Raw genomic sequence first — 25432 nt, 5'->3', positions numbered from 1 at the left:
GAAGACACCAGCAAACACACACAGAGAGGTCTATTAAAGAGGGACCATTCCGGTGCTCTGAATGTGGGGGAAGATTTAGTCGACCTGAACATCTTAAAAGACACCAGTTGAAACATGCAGAAAAGAAACCGCCACGGTTAGTAAGTTATCCCTGTTCCAGGTGTGACGAGAGTTTTCTCACGCTGACAGGCTTAAAGTCTCATCTGGATGTACATGAAGGAGAGCAGCCTCTCCGCTGTCCAGACTGTGGTAAAACATTCTTGCACAAGGGAAAGTTAGAGAGACATCAGACAATACACACGGGGGAAAGACCTTACATCTGCCCTGACTGTGGCCTGGGGTTTTCTTGTTTAAAGGCGATAGAAAAGCACCAAAGAACTCACACTGGGGAGAAAGTGTACCACTGTTCTGAATGTGGACAGTCTTTCGCCTACAGGGAGACTCTCAAGAAACACATGCAATCACACACCGGAGAGCGACCTACCTACCCTTGCCCTGAATGTGGAAAGACGTATTCTCGTCCATCTGAGGTGATCAGACACCAGAGAACTCACACAGGAGAGAGGCCGTACCCATGCTCCTGCTGTGAGAAACGGTTTTATAATCAGTATCATCTCAAGATCCACATGAGGATTCACACTGGAGAGAGGCCGTACAGCTGTTCTCACTGCGGGAAAACCTTCTCACAAGACGGTGACAGGAAGAGACATCAGATGAGACACCGCACAGGAGAGGAGTCTGACCTCTGAGCTTAGAAGGTCTTAGAAAAACTCTGTATGAGGTGTACAGGTGGACTTTGACAGGGACATACTAGACAGTTCCAACTGCACTAGCAGTTGATGTTGTTGATGTTACTATGGTGGCGAAGGGTTGGGAAAAATAGGTCATAGGTCAACATAAGAGTTTGGTGTCCCTGCAGCCGTTGAAAGTAAATCACGGTCTAAAATATAGAAGCAGGGCTGTTATGATTCGGACTGGTATATTTGAATACTATTGCTCTGTTTGACATATTGTGCTTGTGACAATGTAGTGAACATTTGATAACAGAACACAGGCTATTTGTCTGTGAGTGTGAAGTCATATGCAGGTGTCCAGCATTAATTCAAGTAGAGTTTTACTCCTAATGGTATCTCGTGAGATTTAGAGAGTTTATGGTGAGATAGGGAGAAGAAGGAGCTCATTATTTGATGCAAACCTGTTATGGCGTTTTAATTGGATTGGCTGATTTTGATTCCTCCCATAAGAAAAGACCAATCAGTGCAATGCTAAATCTGACATCGAACCAGGTATAACTGAATGCACAGGAGAATTATCCATAATTTAAGAAATGAGAATTGAGAAATTATACAAACTGAGTACTTTCTCCCAGATGCCTGTCTTTTTCTGCTGCTTTTGCACCTGTCTTGTGAATAAAAACATCATCTTGTATTCTGAAGCTCCACCGTCTGATCCTTCACTATTGATCTCTTTGAGTCATTCAGTGGGTTCATTGATTAATCCAGATTATTCTTATTGGGTTTCACTTAATGATATGTTATGTTCATTTATCATGTTTATTGTTGGGTGGGTATTTTGGAAGGTAACCCACATTTGGACACAATAATTGTTTTCCAACCTTCAATGAGTGAAAACCTTGTGTACTGTTGGTTTCGGCCCCTTGTGTTGACCACTGTGCTTCATATATACAGCCCTCCATTAAGACAGTTATCTTAAAATGTGACTTGGCTCTACACACTCCAACAATTAGGGTTTGAGGTCAAATTATGAATATGTGTCAAAAGAAAATAATGTCACCTTTTATCAGAGGGTGTTTCCATACATACCTGGTTTACAATAAGAAATAAAAGCACTTTATTTGTGTAGTCCTCCATTTGGACAAATTCCCTTTGCATTTGTGTCTTTTGGGTCATGTCTGAGTGGGTGGTAAATTATGTCTGGATATATGGTATATATATATATATTTTTTTTTTTAAACAATTTTTCATAGACTAGCCTTTAATTGATGCTACCCTTATTTTTTTTTTAATTTGTTGTGTTTTACTGTTTCTATTAATATGTTTTTTATTTATTTGAATATCTGTTTTATCTATTTGTAAAGCACTTAGTAACACGGTTTTAAAAAGGTGCTATAAAGTTTATTATTATTATCATTCAGCCAGTAATGAAGGTTGAGGGGGGCGAGGGCCCGAGGCGGGGACGCGAGGCTCACGGGATGGATTCCGCCCCGGCCCACCACCGAGGAGCTCTAGATGATAAAGGATGGCGGGTAGGCGTGCGAGGTCACCCCGACGCGCACAGGGCTGCACGGAGCGGACTGCAGAGCCAGCAGGGCTCAAGCTCCGGTGTCGTCCCTATAGTCTGCCATCTTCTCTTGGATGAACACACACACTTCTCACACACACAGGGCGCTGTAACGTGAGGGGCTTTCGGCCAGGGCACTCGCTCGCTCCGTTGCTGTCGGAGAGTCAGAGACAACCCGGGATCTTTTGAAAAAAGAATGTTAGGCTTATTCGTGTTTTCAGAAATGAGTCAAGAGAAGTGTGCTTGTCAAGCCAGCTTCATTGCTCTGTTGTAGATGGCAAGTTGTTCTCTAAGGATCTCAATATGTAGCTTGTCCTTTCTCCATCAACGTTCTGCTATACGGCAGTTCCTTTTAAGCTGTTTGTTCTCTTCCGTTTTCCATGGAATATCCTTCTTCACTGTCACCTTACTTATCCTTAGAGGGGATACATCATCGAGGGTGTTGGGGTATTCGTATGGTGAACCCAAGTGTGGATGGATACTCAGGACGACAGAGGTAGCAAAAATAAAGAATCTCTTTAATGAGAGGATTTGCGCAGGGTACAAAGGCATATACTGGAATAAAGGGTAAAAATTAAATCAGAGAAAACCAGTCCCCATAAACTAAACCAGAGTCACCAGAACAGCAACCTCAGGCGTGACAGAGAGTGGCTCTCAGACGATTGTTAAAGTTGTTCACCAAGTTGTCAGGATCAGAACACAGATCAGGCTGGTGAGGAATAGAAGTAACTAACTCTCTGAACTTGTTGATTGCAGGGGTATTTAGGAGTCTTTTCTTAACAATGTTCTATAGGGAGAATTACATTGAAAAAGATACAGTAGTGATCTGACACAGCTAGATCTAGAATAGATGAGACAGAAAATACCCAACCCTTTAGAAATGTCCAAATCTAAAGTATGGTCTTTGTTGTGAGTTGGTCCAGCAATGTGCTGAATAAAATCAAGTGAATGTAATAGATTTAGAAAGTACGTAGCTTTAGAGTCTGAGATATCATCTGTGTAAGTTGAAATCGCCGACTAGGAGAGCCTTGTCATAGTCAGTTGAAATGACAGACAGTAGATCTGCAATTTCTGGTATTGGTATTGGTATATTTACAAAATTGCATTTACATTTGACTCACATTTGTATATGATTATAAAAGGGACTGACTACCAGACTAGTAGTACAACAACAACATCTCTCTACAAACACTATGTCATAATCTGGATGTACAGTAATAGACAGTCAGATACAATGTGACATGAGAGCAGCAGCAGTAGCAGTAGAAGCAGGGCAGGTCCTGATCACTGGCTCTCTGCTTTGAGCGAGTTGATGTTGGACTCCTGGCAGGCGGCTGATGGAGTTGAGCGGGGCACCATCTTGAGTTGAATGGACCGCTTGGGCTTCAGAATACCTAGGTTTTCCAATTGAATGGGGATCTGGTGAGAGTTGACACACAGTTAGAGTAGGAAGGAACAAGTTAAACAGATTTCAGCACAACACTATGAATGTTATCTAGTACTGTGTAATTGTGACTTTCCGGTCGATAAATTCAAATAAACTCAAACTCCTTTACATCCTCTCCTGGGTCTACATACATTCCAATGGCTCTAGAGTCTTGAGGGAGTTCAGCAGAAAAACTTAACTTTGTTTAAAATTACATACTTCCACATCATTTAGTAGGTAGCCTATAATGAGGATGAGTGTATTGAAAAATGCAATCTGGGAAATGAAATGGGAAGTACATTATCAAGCAATATGCAAGTACAGCATTGTAGTATGTCATACTCGATTTCCAAACATGGCCATTGTACCTGTCCTTTTAACATTGTACCTGCAGCACTACTGTGATGTTGTGTACTGTGTCTATGCAACATTTCCATTATACTCTTATTTGGCAATAAAGCCTTTGAACTACATTCCATAGTTTTCAAAAAGTGATGAGTGAAAAGTCAGATGCCATGATGATAAACAGATGCGTCAGCCTTCATAGCGAACAGTGAACTCCTGGCAGGTTATTCTCCAATCTCAGCTGGTGTTGTCATTATGGAATAGTCTTAACCTAACCCTAACTCTACAGATCTGGGATCAGATTAGCCAATCCCCCAATCCTAACCTTAACCATTATTGTTATCAGTGGTCAGATATGAATAGGTAGGAAGGAGAGAGTATGTAGAGAATCTGCAACCAATGAATAGACTCCCAGAGAGGGCATATTGTTGCACTCCTTTGTGGTGGTGTATGTGACTGTTAAATAATAGAACCTTTAAATGAACAAGAGATAAATGAAAGAGAAGTGGCTTTGAGAAGGAATGCTAGATCAATTACATGTTATGCAGGATAAAGAGTTTCATCATGGATTTATTTATCATATCTGTCTCTCTTGATCTGTCTCTCCTAAAGTGAAGTATAAACTCATAAAGCTATCTCTATAAATATTACAAACAGGTACACACTGTCTCTTTGATGTGACTGCAAGAAATATATAGAAGGTGCTACAGAAATTTGTTGATCACTTTTAAAAACAGAAAATTTGAACAATGAAATAACACAGTTTATGTGATGGACGGGGATTCAAACTCGGGTCTAACATGTGAAAGCGTCAAGAAGACATCCTCAAGGTCTGAGGGCGTCACTTTTATGTCTTAGGCTTCCTCATCACATGACCTCACCTCCGCTACATATATAAAAACACAACAAAGTCATTGGTACAAAAAATAACATTATAATCATTCTATTATTATTTTATCTCACCTCTGTCTCTTTGCAGACAGTGAAGTTAAACTTCTGTAGAACCTCCACTATCGCCAGTTTTATCAGCACCAGAGCAAATCGCATCCCGATACAGTTCCGTGGTCCCGCCCCGAATGGCATGTAGGTGTACGGGTCGATGTTGTCCTTGTTCTCCTTACTGAACCTGCACACAGAGAGGAGGAGGAGGAGGAGGAGGAGGAGGGGGAAAAGAACATAGAAATGACATCAAAGTAGGATTGTTGATGAAACCTCTTTGTGTATGGTTGCGTCGTACAAAGGTGTGTTTTAGGGTTGTTGTGGAACACTGCTCTTGTTGTTGCGGTTGGTGTTGTGGTTCAGATGTGGTCCACTACCTCTCTGGTTTGAACTTCTCGGGGTCTTCCCACAGGCTGGGGTCGTAGTGCAAGGTCCAGGTGGGTATCGCGACAACCATACCCTTGGGGATCATGATGCCACTGATCTCTACGGTTTTCTTGGCGACCCTTTCAAGTCGCGAGGCGATGGGGTACAACCTGAGAGACTCGTTGATCACGCTGTCCAGATAGTCCATCTGCATCAGAGCCTCGTACTGGACAGGAGCCTGCACGGGGATGTTACACTCACATTAGCACCCTGCAAAATACTGTTACCTATCTACTTCCTGTACCAAAGCAATAGTAATAGATAGGAGTGTGCCATGCACAGGGGTTACACACACACACCAGTACCCTTCAAAATACTGTGTCACCATCATACTTCCTGTATCATATGAATATGAATAGGAGTCTGCAGAGGGGTTACCTTGTTGGGGAACACTGTGTCTATCTCCTCCTGCAACTTGGTCATGATGTGAGGGTTGGTTGCCAGATTGTAGGCCAGGAGGGACAGGGAGCTACTGGTGGTCTCATAGCCAGCAAAGATGAATATCATTGCCTGGGACAAGATCTCATGATCACTCAATCCTATGAAGAGATGGAGAGAGGGGGAAAAAGACAGGGAGGAGAGAGAGAGAGAGAAGGTAAGAGATTGGGAGGGGTGGGGTAGGAAGGTGAGAGAAAGGGATGGAGAGAGTCCCATAGAAATACAGTTACAAATACAAATACATACATACATGTCCACAGTGTGTTTGTAGGTATGGATGTGTATTTGAGGCAAGTGTATAGTATGTGTGTGTTTGACGCAGGCACCTTTACTCTGATCCTCTCCCTTTGAGTTGTTGCCTTTCTGGGAGTCCATCATCAGCTGCAGGAAATCCACCCGACTCTGGAAGCAGCCAGAGGTCAGATCAAATCACATGAGAACAACCAAATCCTACTTTACACTGGATGAATATCGAAAATTTGGTCAATTCTATCTACACACCTTCATGGTGCTAGTCTCGCGATTAGACTTGATCTTCTGAAGGGAAGCGTAAAAGAAATCTGTGACCGAGGCAGGGAAGAAGGACATCTCCATCTTTTCCATCACAGGACCCATGAAAGGGAATAATGCTGGATGGACAGGGAATGACACGGTTACAAACAGGAACCAGGAAATACAAACAGAAACAGGAAATACCACGATAAGTGACTCCAATCCTACCCAATGCACAGAAATAACTCCTAGGCCCTATCCCCAGATACTATGTCCAATCCACTCAGATGATATAATATATCGCATTTATCTAATTCTTTTATCCAAAGCGACTTACATTGCAGTGAGTGCATACATTTCAGTATATATGGTCCCAGCAGGAATCAATCCCACAACCTAAGCGTTGTTAGCGCCATGCTCTACCAACTGAGCCACAGAGGACCACATATCTACAAGTGTCCAGCATTTAGGGACTAGGGGTTTGTTCTGGTCAGGGCCAGACCATTGGCAGTGTGGTTTATGTCAGACTAATCAATGAAATCGATAGCTTCATTTATTAAGCACTAAATACATTTGACTCAAAGCTATATGGGGGCAGTTTACCAATTATGATAAACAGCGGGTTGAGAAAGTCAAACAGGAGCATTTTCTTGATGTTGGTCACGAACGGGTCGGAGGGGTTGTGGATGGAGTCGATGTCAACACTGAATGCAGTGCTGACGACCACATCCATACTGTACGGTCCAAAGAATCTGGAAAACAACCACACAATCTCTGACCACCAGAACCACAACCACAAAATGAAAGGGGTAGTTCACTAAAAATTATCTCATCTTTAGAGAAAGAGCGGTTGTGGACTCAGAGAGAAATACTCACTCCTTTAGCTCAATGGGCTCATCTTTATCTGACTTCTTCTTCATACTGCTGACCAGGTTACCAGAGTGCTGCTTCATGATCCCGAACATCTGTGGTGGGAAAGATTCATATTATGTTTGAAACATGGATGAATATAAAGTTTATATAGCCTGAGAATATGGATTTATACAGGATACATTATTTATATACTGTAGACTAGGAATAAGTGACTCCAAATATGAAACATGATTCTATACTCAGTCATCTAGGAGGGAAATTTGTTTTGGACAACGCAATGGAGTTGTTAGTCATTAATGTATTTGTGTTGTTGAAGTGTATGAAGTTTACGTTAAATTGAGGTTGAGCCAGGACACTAAGTTAAATGGCGCAGCTGTACGTCAGGTGATGGACAGCTGATCTCCACCACTCCACCACTCCACCATGGTTAAACAGCGTTACACCACTGGCTATGAGAGTTATACTTATGGGTCGTTCCAGCCACCGCCCCAGCCTCCACCCCCTCGGTCGCTCTGTATTTAACCTACCTACAGGGGGGGTTGAGGAGTTATGGGCTCCCTGCCTAATATTATTGTATTTTATGTCCTTCAACTTCAGGCTGGAAGCTTTAATTAAACAATATTAAACCGACGAACAGAGCGAATAAAAGAAGGAGGGGAGAGATGGAGCTGTACTTCTTTGAGCCGTCCACTGGTGAAGGAGGGAGACAGGATACTGCGGATCCGTCTCCATGCATCGTCCTCAGCGTTACCCACTGCGTCATACAGAGGCCCGTTGAGACGTAAATTCTAGAATAGGAATAATGGTAAAATTATGGTAAAAACCTAATATTAATAATGCTTTAGTAACATGATATTATCAATTTAAGAAGCCTTTATGTTTTTTTTCCCCATACAACAACGACTTAAAGTTAGTGTATTACCCTCCTGTTAGTGAAAAGGGAGTAGCATTCCTTGATGAGGATGGTTTTGATCATGGCTGTGTCCGTGATACACAGGACAGGCTGACGACCATCATAGATCCTACAGACCAGCAAAAACAAAAATAGTTGGATCGATAGATAGATAGATAGATAGATAGATAGATAGATAGATAGATAGATAGATAGATAGATAGATAGATAGATTGATATAGATACAGTAGACACACAGACCTATCACAGATCTATACTCTCTGAAAAAAAGGTGCTGTCCCTGTGGGAGAACCCTTTGAAAAACCTATTAGCTTCCGTGTAGAAGCTATTTAGGTTCCATGTTGAACCCTTTTAGGTTCCTGTTCCACAGAAGGTTATAAATGGAACCCATAAGAGTTCTTCATAGGCTTCACCAACAGGGGGAACCAAAGAATCCTTTCGGAACCCTTTTTTCTAAGAGCGTAAACCATAGACAAGGAGAGATACATACACCCATAGTTACCAATAACAAGGATCAGTTCAGCAGACTCACCCCCACAGTTTCCCATACTTCTGGAAGCATTCTGTGTCAAAAATGTGCAATCCCTGGGAACCCAAAAAAACCAGCCTATTCATGAATGCTTGTTGCTGTAAACTTGATCTGTGGCGAGTCTATGAATGAGTTGAACTAGCTTCAGCCTAAAGATGACAAGTGTACAGGATTTTAATGGCCATTCACCAGATTAAATTTTTTTTCTTTCTTTTTTTCTTTAAAGTTCTACTTCAAAAGCTTTGTTGCCTTTTTTTTCAGGGTAAAAATAAAGAAAATTCAGCTTCCATGGCTTTCAACACAACACAACAGCACATTCCCTATGCCATATCTTACAAAATGATGTGGATACATCTACAAGGTAATGGTTTATGGGCTTAATCTTTACAAACCTTCTTATACTCCATCAACGTCCCGAAGAAAGGGATGGGGTTGGGACCAGGGATGCCCATTTTTTTGAATATTCCATATGGCCAGTACCCATACCTGGTCACAACAAATGCTGTCAACAATAATAATCAACAATCTGACTCCTGAAAATGTTACGAGAACTAACAGTTTGAAACAAAAGCAAAACGATCAGGTCGTAGGTATAATTTAATACCTATGTTAATAGTAATTGATAATTAGCAATGTTATCATTTGTATGTATCATCACAAAATGTCATGTGTTATGTCCATTGTATATCAACATAATATTCCAACTTATGTATCAATAAAAAACTGTTAATGAAAACAGAAAACTGATTAAAGAGTTGATACTTGCTGAATATGATTAAATATCAGACATTACACACACACACACACACACACACACACACACACACACACACAAACACACAACTAACTAATGATATTGTTGATTAAAACTCCTTACACTACGATTAGGGTGATGAATAAGGCAAGGAGAGTCCATGTCTCGGTGGAGAAGTACTGAAGGTAACCCATCTTTGATCTGGTTCAGTCGCCTCTGAGCATGCTTGGACTTGTCTGTTGAAGGGATTATTTTATCCCGGCCTGAAAGTGGTCAGGTGACACAAACAAGTGAAATAGTAAGCGAGAGGTGAAGATGACGAAGGCAAGGCTAGTGAATGATTGAAAGGTTCCCTGTGCAGTGCCTCGGTGCCTCGGTGCCTCTGGTTTAAAGGGGGTGAAACAAACCAGCTTTAAATCAAACAAATAACAATCACGGTAAAATAGATGAGAAGCCTTGAGTGGAATGAAAGGCACACCTCACATGTATATGGAAGACCGTTCCCGCCACCAAAAATTACATCTGACAAATTACATCTGATAATAAATTTACACACACCTTATGTACATGCCCATTTTGTTATCTTCAACCTTGCCTTATAAACATAAATACCCATATCATGTAAATCAATTATCCAATGAATCATAATATTACATGTTATTGTAAATGCTGGTGGAACGAGCTTCCCACTGCTGTCATGACTGCAGAGTCACTACCAATCTTCCGCTGTAGATTGAAGACCCATCTCTTCAGGGTACATCTTACCGGTCCCTCCTAAAGATCTCTTCACCCCCACTACCCCCTGTACAAGTTTCTCTCCTGTTAATAATAAAAGAAAAAAAAAATCCTTCTTCTAGCATTGTGACTGTCTATGGCCCCTGGTCCGAGCATTGATTACTTTTTATTATGATGACTGATGTATAGATGATTCACAGGATAAGTGGTTGTCAAAGATCACCCCAAGACTCTTGGCTGTCTCGGAGGAGGTCACAGTGGAGTTCTCTACTATGATGGAAAAGTCTGGGAGAGGGCAGGCTTACCCAGGGAGGAAGAGCAGCTCAGTCTTATTAAGGTTGAGTTTGAGGTGGTGGGTTGACATCCAAGCAGAAATGTCTGCAAGATACGCAGAGACACGCGTCGCCACCTATGAGTCAGAGGGGGGGAAAGAGAGAAAGAGTTGAGTCATCTGGGTAGCAGTGGTAGGAGAAACCATGTGAGGAAATTACCTAGCCAAGAGATTTGGTATAAAGGGAGAACAGTAAGGGCCTGAGGACGGAGCCCTGGGGGACCCCAGGGCTCAGGGCACGTGAAGAGGACAGCAACCCTCTCCACGTCACCTGGTAAGAGCGATCGGCCAGGTAGGATGCAAACCAGGACGGTGCAGAGCCAGAGATGCCCAGTTCAGAGAGGGTGGAGAGAAGGATCTGGTGGTTTACTGTGTCGAATACAGCAGACAGGTCCAGAAGAACAGAGGAGAGGGAGAAAGCTTGAGCAGAGTGGAGGGACTCCATGACAGCAAAGAGAGCAGTCTCAGTAGAGTGCCCAGCCTTAAAGCCGGATTGGTGAGGGTCAAGGAGGTTATTCTGATAACTGATCAGGAACTGGTAACTGATGTAGGAAGGAAAATAGAACAAATCTACCCATTGGAATGGCACCTACTAACCTAGTCGGCGTAGTAGGTTAGAAGGTAGGTCAGGACTTTTGATTGGTTATTGTCAATTGGTGATTGACAGGTTATTGATTGGTTATTGATTTCCTCTCCTAGATGAGGGGACTTGCGATACGCACGCTGGCAGATGGGGGAAGATGTGTTGGTGCAAATCTGATTTTTGGCTACGGTAGTTCTACCTAGGTCTGAGGGAGTGGCACAAAACACATCATGGTTATCTGACAAGAGCTGAGTCACTTTTGGCATCTGTTGCTGTGTGAGGTTGTCTTTGTTGATATGCACATTAGGCAAGCAGGAGCAGGCGCTGGGCCCTTAGTGTGCACAGGTCACCGGTGAGGTGACCTGTGCACACTAAGCGACATTACAACAGATTGGCATCGACTCCGGGCGACATTACAACAGATTGGCATCGACTCCACATTATCTATCAATAACAGCCTTATGTAACCATAACAGATTCGTGCCCTTGAACTTTAGTACACCTTCCTCAATGTCTAATGTGGCAAAGGTTGAGAAAGTCCCAACCTAGCAATGCGTCCTGCTTGGAGTTGCATACCACATACACGTCTACAGTAATGATTTCTGAACCCAGTTTCAAGGAAAAAGGTTCAGGAACAAATAAGAGAAAATATTGTGATCCCATCACGTTCCATTCATCTCTTAACACGCGCTTTTATTTTGAAGCCACGAAAAATGCGAAAAACCGGAAGGGTTGGGCAATACAGAATAGCCAGTTTACGCTATTTCTGGAGAGGTGGTGTCCGATCGGAGCGGATTGAAAATGGGTTACCTTCCTTTTTTTTCTGCGGAGACATGGACTCTTCTGGCGATACTCATCTCCTTGCTAGTGGTGTAAGAGGTTTTAAACAGCAATATCATTGGACTATTTTATGTGCGTGCGTGCGTCAGTGTATCGTATCAGTCCGTGTATCGTATCAATAGGCTGTGGTGACCGTTCTTTGAATTTTGAGGAGTGGATAGATTATAACGTATAAGAAATATGGCAAAACCTCCATAAAAGTGGACACACTACCATCCTGCTTCCATCTATCCACTCCTTTCGGATCAGCATAAGTGTCTACGATCAAGAAGCTGGGGAATGTTTATGGACAGGAGCATACCTTTCCAAGAGTGTGTGTCTTATCCTGCTGCTTCATTTCACATGATATTCTTTTTTCCTCTGGGAGCAGGTATGGATACATGCCATATGGAGTATTTGAGAAACTGGGCATCCCTGGTCCCAAGCCCAGTCTTTTTTGGGGGACATTGTGAGTAACAGGCAAATATGACCTTTTCTGTGTACAATGTAAACTCGTAAAGTTGTGCATTTTATAGCTTCCCTGCTGTCCATTTGTTTTATCTAATGACACATCTTTGTTCGCAGGTGTACTATGTGGCTGACTGGAAGTGTGCCAGGGAGTTTGGCAAGATGTGGGGGTTAGTTTGCAAAAAAGGATGCTAGTATGAGGTGTGTGTGTGTGTGTGTGTGTGTGTGTGTGTGTGTGTGTGAGTTGAGGCAGCCCATGTTAGCTATCATGGACCCTGGTATGATCAAAACCATCCTGGTCAAGGAGTGCTACTCTCACTTCACCAACCACAGGGTAAGAAGAACCCTACTCTTTATTTAAATTACCCCTACTAGTTATCCATTATTGGGCCCAGAGTTTCCCCTTAATCCATGACAGAGTCAGGAAAAGCTTTGGGCCCTATGCAGTCATTAGAAAATCAGAAAACCAAGATCTGTGTCACGTTGATGATGATTTTACAACACAATGTTTTATTTGCCAATCAATCTTCAATCAACTGTCCCTGTGCACAGGGAGAACAGAGCTCTGGGCACAGGGTCAGCCATAGTAGGCACCCCTGAAGCAGTTAGGGGTTAAGTGCCTTGCTCAAGGGCACAGCGGCAGTGGTAGGCACCTTAGGCACCGATGATGATGATGGGCAAGGCCAATGTTAGAGTTGACATCGTGAGATGTTCCTTTCTTTAGAACTTCAGCCTGAGCGGCGAGCTGTACGACGCCATCAACTTCGCCGAGGATGAGGACTGGAGACGCATCCGCACGGTGCTCTCTCCCTCATTCACCAGTGGACGTATCAAAGAGGTACAAACACCTCTATACCTCTTTTATTCATTCTGTTCATTCCTGTCCACCTCTTTTATTCGCTCTGTTCAGTCCTTTTGACATCTCACTTGCACAAACAGTATGACCACTGGAAAAAGAAACATTGAAATAAGTTTACAGATAGACTGTTTGTTGATAGAGTGAGTAACCACATAATGTTTCATATGTGAAGTCAAACACATGCAAGTATCCATATTTTCAACAAAACATGATATGAATCATGATATCCAACATATATGTTATAAATCCTTTCCGTAACAGATGTTTGAGATCATGAAGGATCATTCCAGTGAGTTAGCAGACAGCCTGCGGACCAAGGCAGACAATGAAGAGGTTATCGAGCCCAAGGAGTGAGTAGTTATCTCTGATACCAGGCAGGTTCCACTAGTACATGTACCTGTCACATGGTGCCACATAGTACATACTGTATATTGTTTTGCATGTATTTAAGCTACTTATACTTTAAATATTGTTTTTGACTTAGCACCTTACCTTATTATCTACTGAAAGTGTGATTTAGTCCAGGTTGAGGCTTAATCTGTGTCCAGGAAACCTCCTTACATGTTTCACAAGTGTCTCTGTGTCGTATAATAAGACTTGTTCTCATGTGATTTGATCTGACATCTGGCTGCTTCCAGAGTCGGATGGATTTCCTGCAGCTGATGATGGACTCCCAGAAAGGCAGCGGCTCAAAAGGAAAGGAGCAGAGTAAAGGTGCCTGCCTGAAACACACACACACAGATTTTGTTACACACAAATCTGCATGATACATGGAATGCAGATTTGTGTGTAACCTCGGACAGTGTTTTGTGGACAGTACTTCTGGTGCTGATGTGGTTGCAACCCAATTGCAGACTCCTGGCCAGTACTATTAATTTGTAAACAGGAAGTACATAGATGATACACTATTTCACAGGGTGCTATTGTGAGTGTAACATCCCCGTGAAGGCTCCTGTCCAGTACGAGGCTCTGATGCAGATGGACTATCTGGACAGCGTGATCAACGAGTCTCTCAGGTTGTACCCCATCGCCCCGCGACTTGAAAGGGTCGCAAAGAAAACCGTAGAGATCAAAGGTATCACGATCCCCAAGGGATCAATCGTCATGATTCCCATTTATGCCCTGCACCGTGACCCCGACCTGTGGCCTGACCCAGAGGAGTTCAAACCAGAGAGGTATACCGCATCACAACCACATGAACCGCACCATAACAACAATATCAATCGCACCTGCAACCATAAGAGCAGTGTTCCACAACAACCATAAAACACACTTTCTGCTAAACATCTGCTTTTTTTGAACTTCTGGTTAGACGCTAACTGCATTTCGTTGTCTCTGTACTTGTACTCTGCACAATGACAATGAAGTTGAATCTTATCTAATCTATAAAAACAAAGATATTAATTCCAGAATTACATGGAACTATTATCCTTGCATTAAGATGGACTCAATTTAACTTATTTAGTGATTTGTTGATGACATTTTTGCATTTTAGCTTCAGGGTGTCATAGCAAAGGGTCTGAATACTGCACAAAGTATTTCTGTATTTCAATTTTAATAAATTCACTGCAATTTAAAAAAAAATTGTTTTCGCTTTGTCATTCTGGGATATTGTGTGTGGAGTGTGCAAATTATTTTAATTTAATCCATTTTAACACAATAAAATGTGGGAAAAGGGGTCTGAATACTTTCCGAAGGCACTGTATATAGTACTGAGTGTTATACAACTGATAAAGAACAAATAATTAGAGAGCATAATAAAATAAGACCCTTAAAATCATATGGCCTTGTGGTGTTTTTGTGACTGTATTACTGCACTCTTCTGAAAAGATAACTGGGACAGGTAACAGATACAGTTTAGATGACAAACACATTTCCAAACAGACAGACAAAGCGTCCCCTCACCTTATTTATGCTTTCATTAAAAAAAGATATCAGGAGTTATTAGTTAGCTGGCTAGCTTGATGACCTTTATCATATCAGCTCAGCTCTCCTGGAACATATTTGTTCCATAGTCCAGAGAGATCACACACAGCCACCCCTCCCCCAGTTGCCATGGCACAAGAAGTCAGATGTTTTGCTGGACAGTGAACAGTGGGTGAGAGGTGACCTCAGGATGTTGAGTAATAGTATCCAGTAAATTTATTTCAGAAAGGCCGGCCAGCCCTGTAAGTACAGTGAAGTAGATAATATCAATGTCAAACTTCTACTAATGATGCATTGGGCTCTGACCAGACCTGACCCCTGAACTCTAACCTCTCCTTTAGAAATGTCTGAAAACAGCCTGTTGCCTCCCTCCCTCTTAGTGTTAGCAGGTCTGATAGAACCTGACTCACTGCCATTTGAGATAGCAATGCAATTCAAACAGGGAGGGTGAGTGAGGGTAATGGAAGTATGTTTAAACAGTGAGCTTAATGGCTCTATCTTACATAACAAACACACACAATCTCTCTCTCTCATATTTCTCCCTCTCTCGGATTAATAACACCATTAAGTTAAACACACAAGTCACAGTAGATAGATAGTCAGTCCATTTAATAGAGGACATTTGTACACATCTCTGTGAATACAAAACAGTGGCAGAGAGTGGATTAACCAGCCTGGAGGTAGAATGGGCTCTGTTTGTGTCCTCAAATGAATCCCCTGGTTCAAGAATGCTTCAAAGAAAATAGTTACAAATCTATAAAACTGTCTCTTACACAACTCCAGATGTATCCCTATCCCCTAGAGACAATTCATGTAGATCTCAGACGAGTGGGAATAGCTCCATCTTGCCTTATAATAGGCTAGGTGGCATTTCCACCATATATGCACAGAGAGGGTAAAAGCTTGTTTGCAATTGTAGTGTTGTTGTTGATAGAGCAACGCTCCGTCAACGTCCACAGACCGACACACCGAAAATGCATACATCCTACTGGCGGGAGTCGGTAGCGTAGTGAAAGATTTTAGAATATGGCACAAGTTATGTCGTCAGTGCAACTGAAAAACTGGAGGACAAGTGTCAGATAGTGTTCCCCCTCTATTCATTGTTTTAAGGTGTAAAAACGTAATTGATGATTGATTGATGATGTTATTGTACAATCATTTTAATTTAATCACTCTTTCAAACACACTTTCTGTCAGATCGGGAACACTATTCGACAAGGTAACACGATCTGACACCACACCGGATCAGGGCGTTTGATATATAGTACGGGATGAGCCTAAGTGTCGATCATACAGTAGGTGCTTTTGGACATAACCCTACAAGATGGATAAAGCTAAGGTCGATCCTGGGTGCATTTGGGGACAACTTGACTATATAACGTCCCCAGAACCTAATCGCTCTTCTCAGTCATCTCTTTGATTCATTACCTCATTTCATTCATTTTTTAAAGTTATTAACTATTCTCAGATAGTAATAAACATTTTTGTGTGGGTAACTCATTGTGCTGGCTTCATTGTGTAACGGTTGCTTTCATGAAAACATCAAGTTCTCCTCTTCAGATAGGTGAACTTAAGAATAAATTAATACAAATTCTGGAGTGGTGCCTCCAGGTAACTACAGATACATTTGAATAATAGACAGAATAATTAATTGAGTAATTAAAATACTAACTGGTCCCCCAGGGCTCCATCCTCAAGCCCTTACTGTTCTCCCTTTATACCAAATCTCTTGGCTTGGTAATTTCCTCACATGGTTTCTCCTTTTCAACAGTAGAACATGGACTCTCATGAACTCTGATCCACCTCCTCAAACCTACTCACCAGGACATTGAGGTGCAGCAAAGCTGTCAGGTGTAGCTGTCTACGCTGTCTGTAACCTCACCGGTGACCTGTGCACACTAAGGGCCCAGCGCCTGCTCCTGCTTGCCTAATGTGCATATCAACAAAGACAACCTCACACAGCAACAGATGCCAAAAGTGACTCAGCTCTTGTCAGATAACCATGACCAAGACCTAGGTAGAACTACCGTAGCCAAAAATCTGATTTGCACCAACACATCTTCCCCCATCTGCCAGCGTGTGTATCGCACGTCCCCTCATCTACGAGAGGAAATCAATAACCAATCAATAACCTGTCAATCACCAATTGACAATAACCAATCAAAAGTCCTGACCTACCTTCTAACCTACTACGCCGACTAGGTTAGTAGGTGCCATTCCAATGGGTAGATTTGTTCTATTTTCCTTCCTACATCAGTTACCAGTTCCTGATCAGTTATCAGAATAACCTCCTTGACCCTCACCAATCCGGCTTTAAGGCTGGGCACTCTACTGAGACTGCTCTCTTTGCTGTCATGGAGTCCCTCCACTCTCCTCAAGCTTTCTCCCTCTCCTCTGTTCTTCTGGACCTGTCTGCTGTATTCGACACAGTAAACCACCAGATCCTTCTCTCCACCCTCTCTGAACTGGGCATCTCTGGCTCTGCACCGTCCTGGTTTGCATCCTACCTGGCCGATCGCTCTTCCCAGGTGACGTGGAGAGGGTTGCTGTCCTCTTCACGTGCCCTGAGCCCTGGGGTCCCCCAGGGCTCCATCCTCAGGCCCTTACTGTTCTCCCTTTATACCAAATCTCTTGGCTGTAATTTGCTACCCAGATGACTCTCAACTCTTTCTCTCTTTCCCCCCCTCTGACTCATAGATGGCGACGCGTGTCTCTGCGTATCTTGCAGACATTTCTGCTTGGATGTCAGCCCACCACCTCAAACTCAACCTTAATAAGACTGCTCTTCCTCCCTGGGAAAGCCTGCCCTCTCCCAGACTTTTCCATCATAGTAGAGAACTCCACTGTGACCTCCTCCCAGACAGCCAAGAGTCTTGGGGTGATCCTTGACAACCACTTATCCTGTGCGCACAGAGCAAGTACATTTGGACAAGTACATTTGTATAAAGTAAGTGAATCATCTATACATCAGTCATCATAATAAAAAGTAATCAATGCTCGGACCAGGGGACATAGACAGTCACAATGCTAGAAGAAGGATTTTTTTTATTATTAACAGGAGAGAAACTTGTACAGGGGGTAGTGGGGGTGAAGACATCTTTAGGAGGGACCGGTAAGATGTACCCTGAAGAGATGGGTCTTCAATCTACAGCGGAAGATTGGTAGTGACTCTGCAGTCATGACAGCAGTGGGAAGCTCGTTCCACCAGCATTTACAATAACATGTAATATTATGATTCATTGGATAATTGATTTACATGATATGGGTATTTATGTTTATAAGGCAAGGTTGAAGATAACAAGATGGGCATGTAAATAAGGTGTGTGTTAATTTATTATCAGATGTAATTTGTCAGATGTAATTTTTGGTGGCGGGAACTGTCTTCCATATACATGTGAGGTGTGCCTTTCATTCCACTCAAGGCTTCTCATCTATTTTATCAGGATTGATATTTGTTTGATTTGAAAGCTGAGCATTTGTTCATTCAAGATAATAGACAGTTAATCGTTTGATTTAAAGCTGGTTTGTTTCACCCCCTTTAAACCAGAGGCACCGAGGCACTGCACAGGGATCCTTTCAATCATTCACTAGCCTTGCCTTCGTCATCTTCACCTCTCGCTTACTATTTCACTTGTTTGTGTCACCTGACCACATTCAGGCCGGGATAAAATAATCCCTTCAGCAGACAAGTCCAAGCGTGCTCAGAGGCGACTGAACCTGATCAAAGATGGGTTACCTTCAGTACTTCTCCACCGAGACATGGACTCTCCTTGCCTTACTCATCACCCTAATCGTAGTGTAAGGAGTTTTAATCAACAATATCATTAGTTAGTTGTGTGTGTGTGTGTGTGTGTGTGTGTGTGTGTGTGTGTGTGTGTAATGTCTGATATTTAATCATATTCAGCAAGTATGAACTCTAATCAGTTTTCTGTTTTCATTTAAAGTTTTTTATTGATACATAAGTTGGAATATTATGTTGATATACAATGGACATAACACATGACATTTTGTGATGATACATACAAATGATAACATTGCTAATTATCAATTACTATTAACATAGGTATTAAATCATACCTACGACCTGATCGTTTTGCTTTTGTTTCAAACTGTTAGTTCTCGTAACAATTTCAGAAGTCAGATTGTTAATTATTATTGTTGACAGCATTTGTTGTGACCAGGTATGGGTACTGGCCATATGGAATATTCAAAAAAATGGGCATCCCTGGTCCCAAACCCATCCCTTTCTTCGGGACGTTGATGGAGTATAAGAAGGTTTGTAAAGATTAAGCCCATAAACCATTACCTTGTAGATGTATCCACATCATTTTGTAAGATATGGCATAGGGAATGTGCTGTTGTGTTGTGTTGAAAGCCATGGAAGCTGAATTTTCTTTTTTTTTACCCTGAAAAAAAAGGCAACAAAGCTTTTGAAGTAGAACTTTAAAGAAAAAAAGAAAGAAAAAAAATGTAATCTGGTGAATGGCCATTAAAATCCTGTACACTTGTCATCTTTAGGCTGAAGCTAGTTCAACTCATTCATAGACTTGCCACAGATCAAGTTTACAGCAACAAGCATTCATGAATAGGCTGTTTTTTTTGGGTTCCCAGGGATTGCACATTTTTGACACAGAATGCTTCCAGAAGTATGGGAAACTGTGGGGGTGAGTCTGCTGAACTGATCCTTGTTATTGGTAACTATGGGTGTATGTATCTCTCCTGGTCTATGGTTTACGCTCTTAGAAAAAAGGGTTCCGAAAGGATTCTTTGGTTCCCCCTGTTGGAGAACCCTGTGAAGGACTCTTATGGGTTCCATTTATAACCTTCTGTGGAACAGGAACCTAAAAGGGTTCAACATGGAACCTAAATAGCTTCTACACGGAAGCTAATAGGTTTTTCAAAGGGTTCTCCTACAGGGACAGCACCTTTTTTTCAGAGTATAGATCTGTGATAGGTCTGTGTGTCTACTGTATCTATATCAATCTATCTATCTATCTATCTATCTATCTAATTATCTATCCAACTATTTTTGTTTTTGCTGGTCTGTAGGATCTATGATGGTCGTCAGCCTGTCCTGTGTATCAGGGACACAGCCATGATCAAAACCATCCTCATCAAGGAATGCTACTCCCTTTTCACTAACAGGAGGGTAATACGCTAACTTTAAGTCATTGTTGTATGGGGGAAAAAACATAAAGGCTTCTTAAATTGATAATATCATGTTACTAAAGCATTATTAATATTAGGATTTGACCAAAATTTTACCATTATTCCTATTCTAGAATTTACGTCTCAACGGGCCTCTGTATGACGCAGTGGGTAACGCTGAGGACGATGCATGGAGACGGATCCGCAGTATCCTGTCTCCCTCCTTCACCAGTGGACGGCTCAAAGAAGTACAGCTCCATCTCTCCCCTCCTTCTTTTATTCGCACTGTTCGTCGGTTTAATATTGTTTAATTAAAGCTCCCAGCCTGAAGTTTAACAACATAAAATACAATAATATTAGGCAGGGAGCCCATAACTCCTCAACCCCCCCTGTAGGTAGGTGAAATACAGAGCGACCGAGTGGGTGGAGGCTGGGGCGGTGGCTGGGATGACCCATAAGTATAACTCTCATAGCCAGTGATGTAACGCTGTTTAACCATGGTGGAGTGGTGGAGATCAGCTGTCCATCACCTGACGTACAGCTGCGCCATTTAACTTAGTGTCCTGCCTGTACTTAAATTTAACGTAAACTTCATACACTTCAACAACACAAATACATAAATGACTAACAACTCCATTGCGTTGTCCAAAACAAATTTCCCTCCCAGATGACTGAGTATAGAATAATGTTTCATATTTGGAGTCACTTATTCCTAGTCTACAGTATATAAATAATGTATCCTGTATAAATCCATATTCTCAGGCTATATAAACTTTATATTAATCCATGTTTCAAACATGATATGAATCTTTCCCACCACAGATGTTCGGGATCATGAAGCAGCACTCTGGTAACCTGGTCAGCAGTATGAAGAAGAAGTCAGATAAAGATGAGCCCATTGAGATAAAGGAGTGAGTATTTCTCTCTGAGTCCACAACCGCTCTTTCTCTAAAGATGAGCTAATTTTTAGTGAACTACCCCTTTCATTTTGTGGTTGTGGTTCTGGTGGTCAGAGATTGTGTGGTTGTTTTCCAGATTCTTTGGACCGTACAGTATGGATGTGGTTGTCAGCACTGCATTCAGCGTTGACATCGACTCCATCCACAACCCCTCCGACCCGTTTGTGAGCAACATCAAGAAAATGCTCACGTTTGACTTACTCAACCCGCTGCTCCTCATAATCGGTACAACTGCCCCCATATAACTTTGAGTCAAATGTATTTAGTGCTTAATAAATGAAGCTATCGATTTCATTGATTAGTCTGACATAAACCACACTGCCAATGGTCTGGCCGTGACCAGAACAAACCCCTAGTCCCTAAATGCTGGACACTTGTAGATATGTGGTCCTCTGTGGCTCAGTTGGTAGAGCATGATGCTAACGCTTAGGTTGTGGGTTTGATTCCTGCTGGGACCATATATACTGAAATGTATGCACTCACTGCAATGTAAGTCGCTTTGGATAAAAGCATCAGATAAATGCCATATATTATATCATCTGAGTGGATTGGACACAGTATCTAGACATAGGGCCAAGGAGTTATTTCTGTGCATTGGGTAGGATTGGAGTCACTTATCGTGGTATTTCCTGTTTCTGTTTGTATTTCCTGGTTCCTGTTTGTAACCGTGTCATTCCCTGTCCATCCAGCATTATTCCCTTTCATGGGTCCTGTGATGGAAAAGATGGAGATGTCCTTCTTCCCTGCCTCGGTCACAGATTTCTTTTACGCTTCCCTTCAGAAGATCAAGTCTAATCGCGAGACTAGCACCATGAAGGTGTGTAGATAGAATTGACCAAATTATCAATATTCATCCAGTGTAAAGTGGGATTTGGTAGTTCTCATGTGATTTGATCTGACGTCTGGCTGCTTCCAGGGTCGGGTGGATTTCCTGCAGCTGATGATGGACTCCCAGAAAGACAGCAACTCAAAGGGAGAGGATCAGAGTAAAGGTGCCTTCCTCAAACACACGCACACCTGCGTCAAACACACACATACTATACACTTGCCTCAAATACACATCCATGCCTACAACCACACTGTGGACATGTATGTATGTATTTGTATTTGTAACTGTATTTCTATGGGACTCTCTCCATCCCTTTCTCTCACCTTCCTACCCCACCCCCAATCTCTTACCTTCTCTCTCTCTCTCTCCTCCCTGTCTTTTTCCCCCTCTCTCCATCTCTTCATAGGATTGAGTGATCATGAGATCTTGTCCCAGGCAATGGTATTCATCTTTGCTGGCTATGAGACCACCAGTAGCTCCCTGTCCCTCCTGGCCTACAATCTGGCAACCAACCCTCACATCATGACCAAGTTGCAGGAGGAGATAGACACAGTGTTCCCCAACAAGGTAACCCCTCTGCAGACTCCTATTCATATTCATATGATACAGGACGTATGATGGTGACACAGTATTTTGAAGGGTACTGGTGTGTGTGTGTAACCCCTGTGCATGGCACACTCCTATCTATTACTATTGCTTCGGTACAGGAAGTAGATAGGTAACAGTATTTCGCAGGGTGCTAATGTGAGTGTAACATCCCCGTGAAGGCTCCTGTCCAGTACGAGGCTCTGATGCAGATGGACTATCTGGACAGCGTGATCAACGAGTCTCTCAGGTTGTACCCCATCGCCTCGCGACTTGAAAGGGTCGCCAAGAAAGCCGTAGAGATCAGTGGCATCATGATCCCCAAGGGTATGGTTGTCATGATACCCACCTGGACCTTGCACTACGACCCCGACCTGTGGGAAGACCCCGAGAAGTTCAAACCAGAGAGGTAGTGGACCACATCTGAACCACAACACCAACCGCAACAACAAGAGCAGTGTTCCACAACAACCCTAAAACACACCTTTGTACGACGCAACCATACACAAAGAGGTTTCATCAACAATCCTTCTTTGATGTCATTTCTATGTTCTTTTCCCCCTCCTCCTCCTCCTCCTCCTCCTCCTCTCTGTGTGCAGGTTCAGTAAGGAGAACAAGGACAACATCGACCCGTACACCTACATGCCATTCGGGGCGGGACCACGGAACTGTATTGGGATGCGATTTGCTCTGGTGCTGATAAAACTGGCGATAGTGGAGGTTCTACAGAAGTTTAACTTCACTGTCTGCAAAGAGACAGAGGTGAGATAAAATAATAATAGAATGATTATAATGTTATTTTTTGTACCAATGACTTTGTTGCGTTTTTATATATGTAGCGGAGGTGAGGTCATGTGATGAGGAAGCCTAAGACATAAAAGTGACGCCCTCAGACCTTGAGGATGTCTTCTTGGCTCAATGGTAGACGCTTTCACATGTTAGACCCGAGTTTGAATCCCCGTCCATCACATAAACTGTGTTATTTCGCTGTTCAAATTTTCTTTCTTTTTTTTAAAAGTGATCAACTAATTTGTGTAGCACCTTTTATATATTTCTTGCAGTAAATCACATCAATGAGACAGTGTGTACCTGTTTGTAATATTTATAAAGGTAGCTTTATGAGTGTATGCTTCACTTTAGGAGAGACAGATCAAGAGAGACAGATATGATAAATAAATCCATGATGAAACTCTTCATCCTGCATAACATGTAATTGATTCCTTCTCAAAGCCACTTCTCTTTCATTTATCTCTTGTTCATTTAAAAGTTCTATTATTTAACAGTCACATACACCACCACAAAGGAGTGCAACAATATGCCCTCTCTGGGAGTCTATTCATTGGTTACAGATTCTCTACATACTCTCTCCTTCCTACCTATTCATATCTGACCACTGATAACACTAATGGTTAAGGTTTGGATTGGGGGATTGGCTAATCTGATCCCAGATCTGTAGAGTTAGGGTTAGGGTAAGACTATTCCATAATGACAACACCAGCTGAGATTGGAGAATAACCTGCCAGGAGTTTACTGTTCGCTATAAAGGCTGACGCATCTGTTTATCATCATGGCATCTGACTTTTCGCTCATCACTTTTTGAAAACTATGGAATGTAGTTCAAAGGCTTTATTGCCAAATAAGAGTATAATGGAAATGTTGCATAGACACAGTACACAACATCACAGTAGTGCCGCAGGTACAATGTTAAAAGGACAGGTACAATGGCCATGTTTGGAAATCGAGTATGACATACTACAATGCTGTACTTGCATATTGCTTGATAATGTACTTCCCATTTCATTTCCCAGATTGCATTTTTCAATACACGCATCCTCATTATAGGCTACCTACTAAATGATGTGGAAGTATGTAATTTTAAACAAAGCTACGTTTTTCTGCTGAACTCCCTCAAGACTATAGGGCCATTGGAATGTATGTAGACCCAAGAGAGGATGTAAAGGAGTTTGAGTTTATTTGAATTTATCGACCGGAAAGTCACAATTACACAGTACTAGGTAACATTCATAGTGTTGAAATCTGTTTAACTTGTTCCTTCCTACTCTAACTGTGTGTCAACTCTCACCAGATCCCCATTCAATTGGAAAACCTAGGTATTCTGAAGCCCAAGCGGTCCATTCAACTCAAGATGGTGCCCCGCTCAACTCCATCGGCCGCCTGCCAGGAGTCCAACATCAACTCGCTCAAAGCAGAGAGCCAGTGATCAGGACCTGCTCTGCTTGTACTGCTACTGCTGCTGCTCTCATGTCACATTGTATCTGACTGTCTATTACTGTACATCCAGATTATGACACAGTGTTTGTAGAGAGATGTTGTTGTTGTACTACTAGTCTGGTAGTCAGTCCCTTTAATAATCATATACAAATGTGAGTCAAATGTAAATGCAATTTTGTAAATATACCAATACCAATACCAGAAATTGCAGATCTACTGTCTGTCATTTCAATTGACTATGACAAGGCTCTCCTAGTTGGCGAATTCAACTTACACATTGATGATATCTCAGACTCTAAAGCTATGCACTTTCTAAATCTATTACACTCACTTGATTTTATTCAGCACATTGCTGGACCAACTCACAACAACAGGCCATACTTTAGATTTGGGCATTTCTAAAGGGTTGGGTATTTCTGTGTCATCTATTCTAGATCTAGCTGTGTCAGATCACTACTGTATCTTTTTCAATGTAATTCTCCCTATAGAACATTGTTAAGAAAAGACTCCTAAATACCCCTG

At 42.2% G+C, this 25432-nt stretch overlaps 2 protein-coding genes across 2 annotated transcripts; one reads left to right on the top strand and one right to left on the bottom strand.

The window, feature by feature from the left end:
• Positions 1 to 3585: 3585 nt before the first annotated feature.
• LOC310822025 (cytochrome P450 3A30-like) lies at positions 3586 to 9630 on the bottom strand (the record flags this gene model as incomplete). Its single annotated transcript, XM_083694314.1, has 13 exons — positions 3586 to 3720; positions 5036 to 5198; positions 5389 to 5615; positions 5816 to 5976; positions 6208 to 6277; positions 6377 to 6504; positions 6971 to 7119; positions 7244 to 7332; positions 7915 to 8028; positions 8163 to 8262; positions 8686 to 8738; positions 9075 to 9168; positions 9560 to 9630. The coding sequence occupies 13 exons, from the start codon at positions 9628 to 9630 to the stop codon at positions 3586 to 3588; spliced, it is 1554 nt and encodes a 517-aa protein (XP_083550440.1).
• A 4245-nt stretch (positions 9631 to 13875) lies between these two features.
• On the top strand, positions 13876 to 24899 carry LOC310821961 (cytochrome P450 3A27-like; the record flags this gene model as incomplete). Its single annotated transcript, XM_083694251.1, has 5 exons — positions 13876 to 13945; positions 22500 to 22660; positions 22861 to 23087; positions 23278 to 23440; positions 24765 to 24899. The coding sequence occupies 5 exons, from the start codon at positions 13876 to 13878 to the stop codon at positions 24897 to 24899; spliced, it is 756 nt and encodes a 251-aa protein (XP_083550377.1).
• Between the last annotated feature and the right edge of the window lie 533 nt (positions 24900 to 25432).

Source organism: Argentina silus, assembly GCF_951799395.1.
Source record: "Argentina silus genome assembly, chromosome: 22".
Classification (NCBI taxonomy): Eukaryota; Metazoa; Chordata; class Actinopteri; order Argentiniformes; family Argentinidae; genus Argentina; species Argentina silus.
This window is presented reverse-complemented; position numbering and strand designations above follow the sequence as displayed.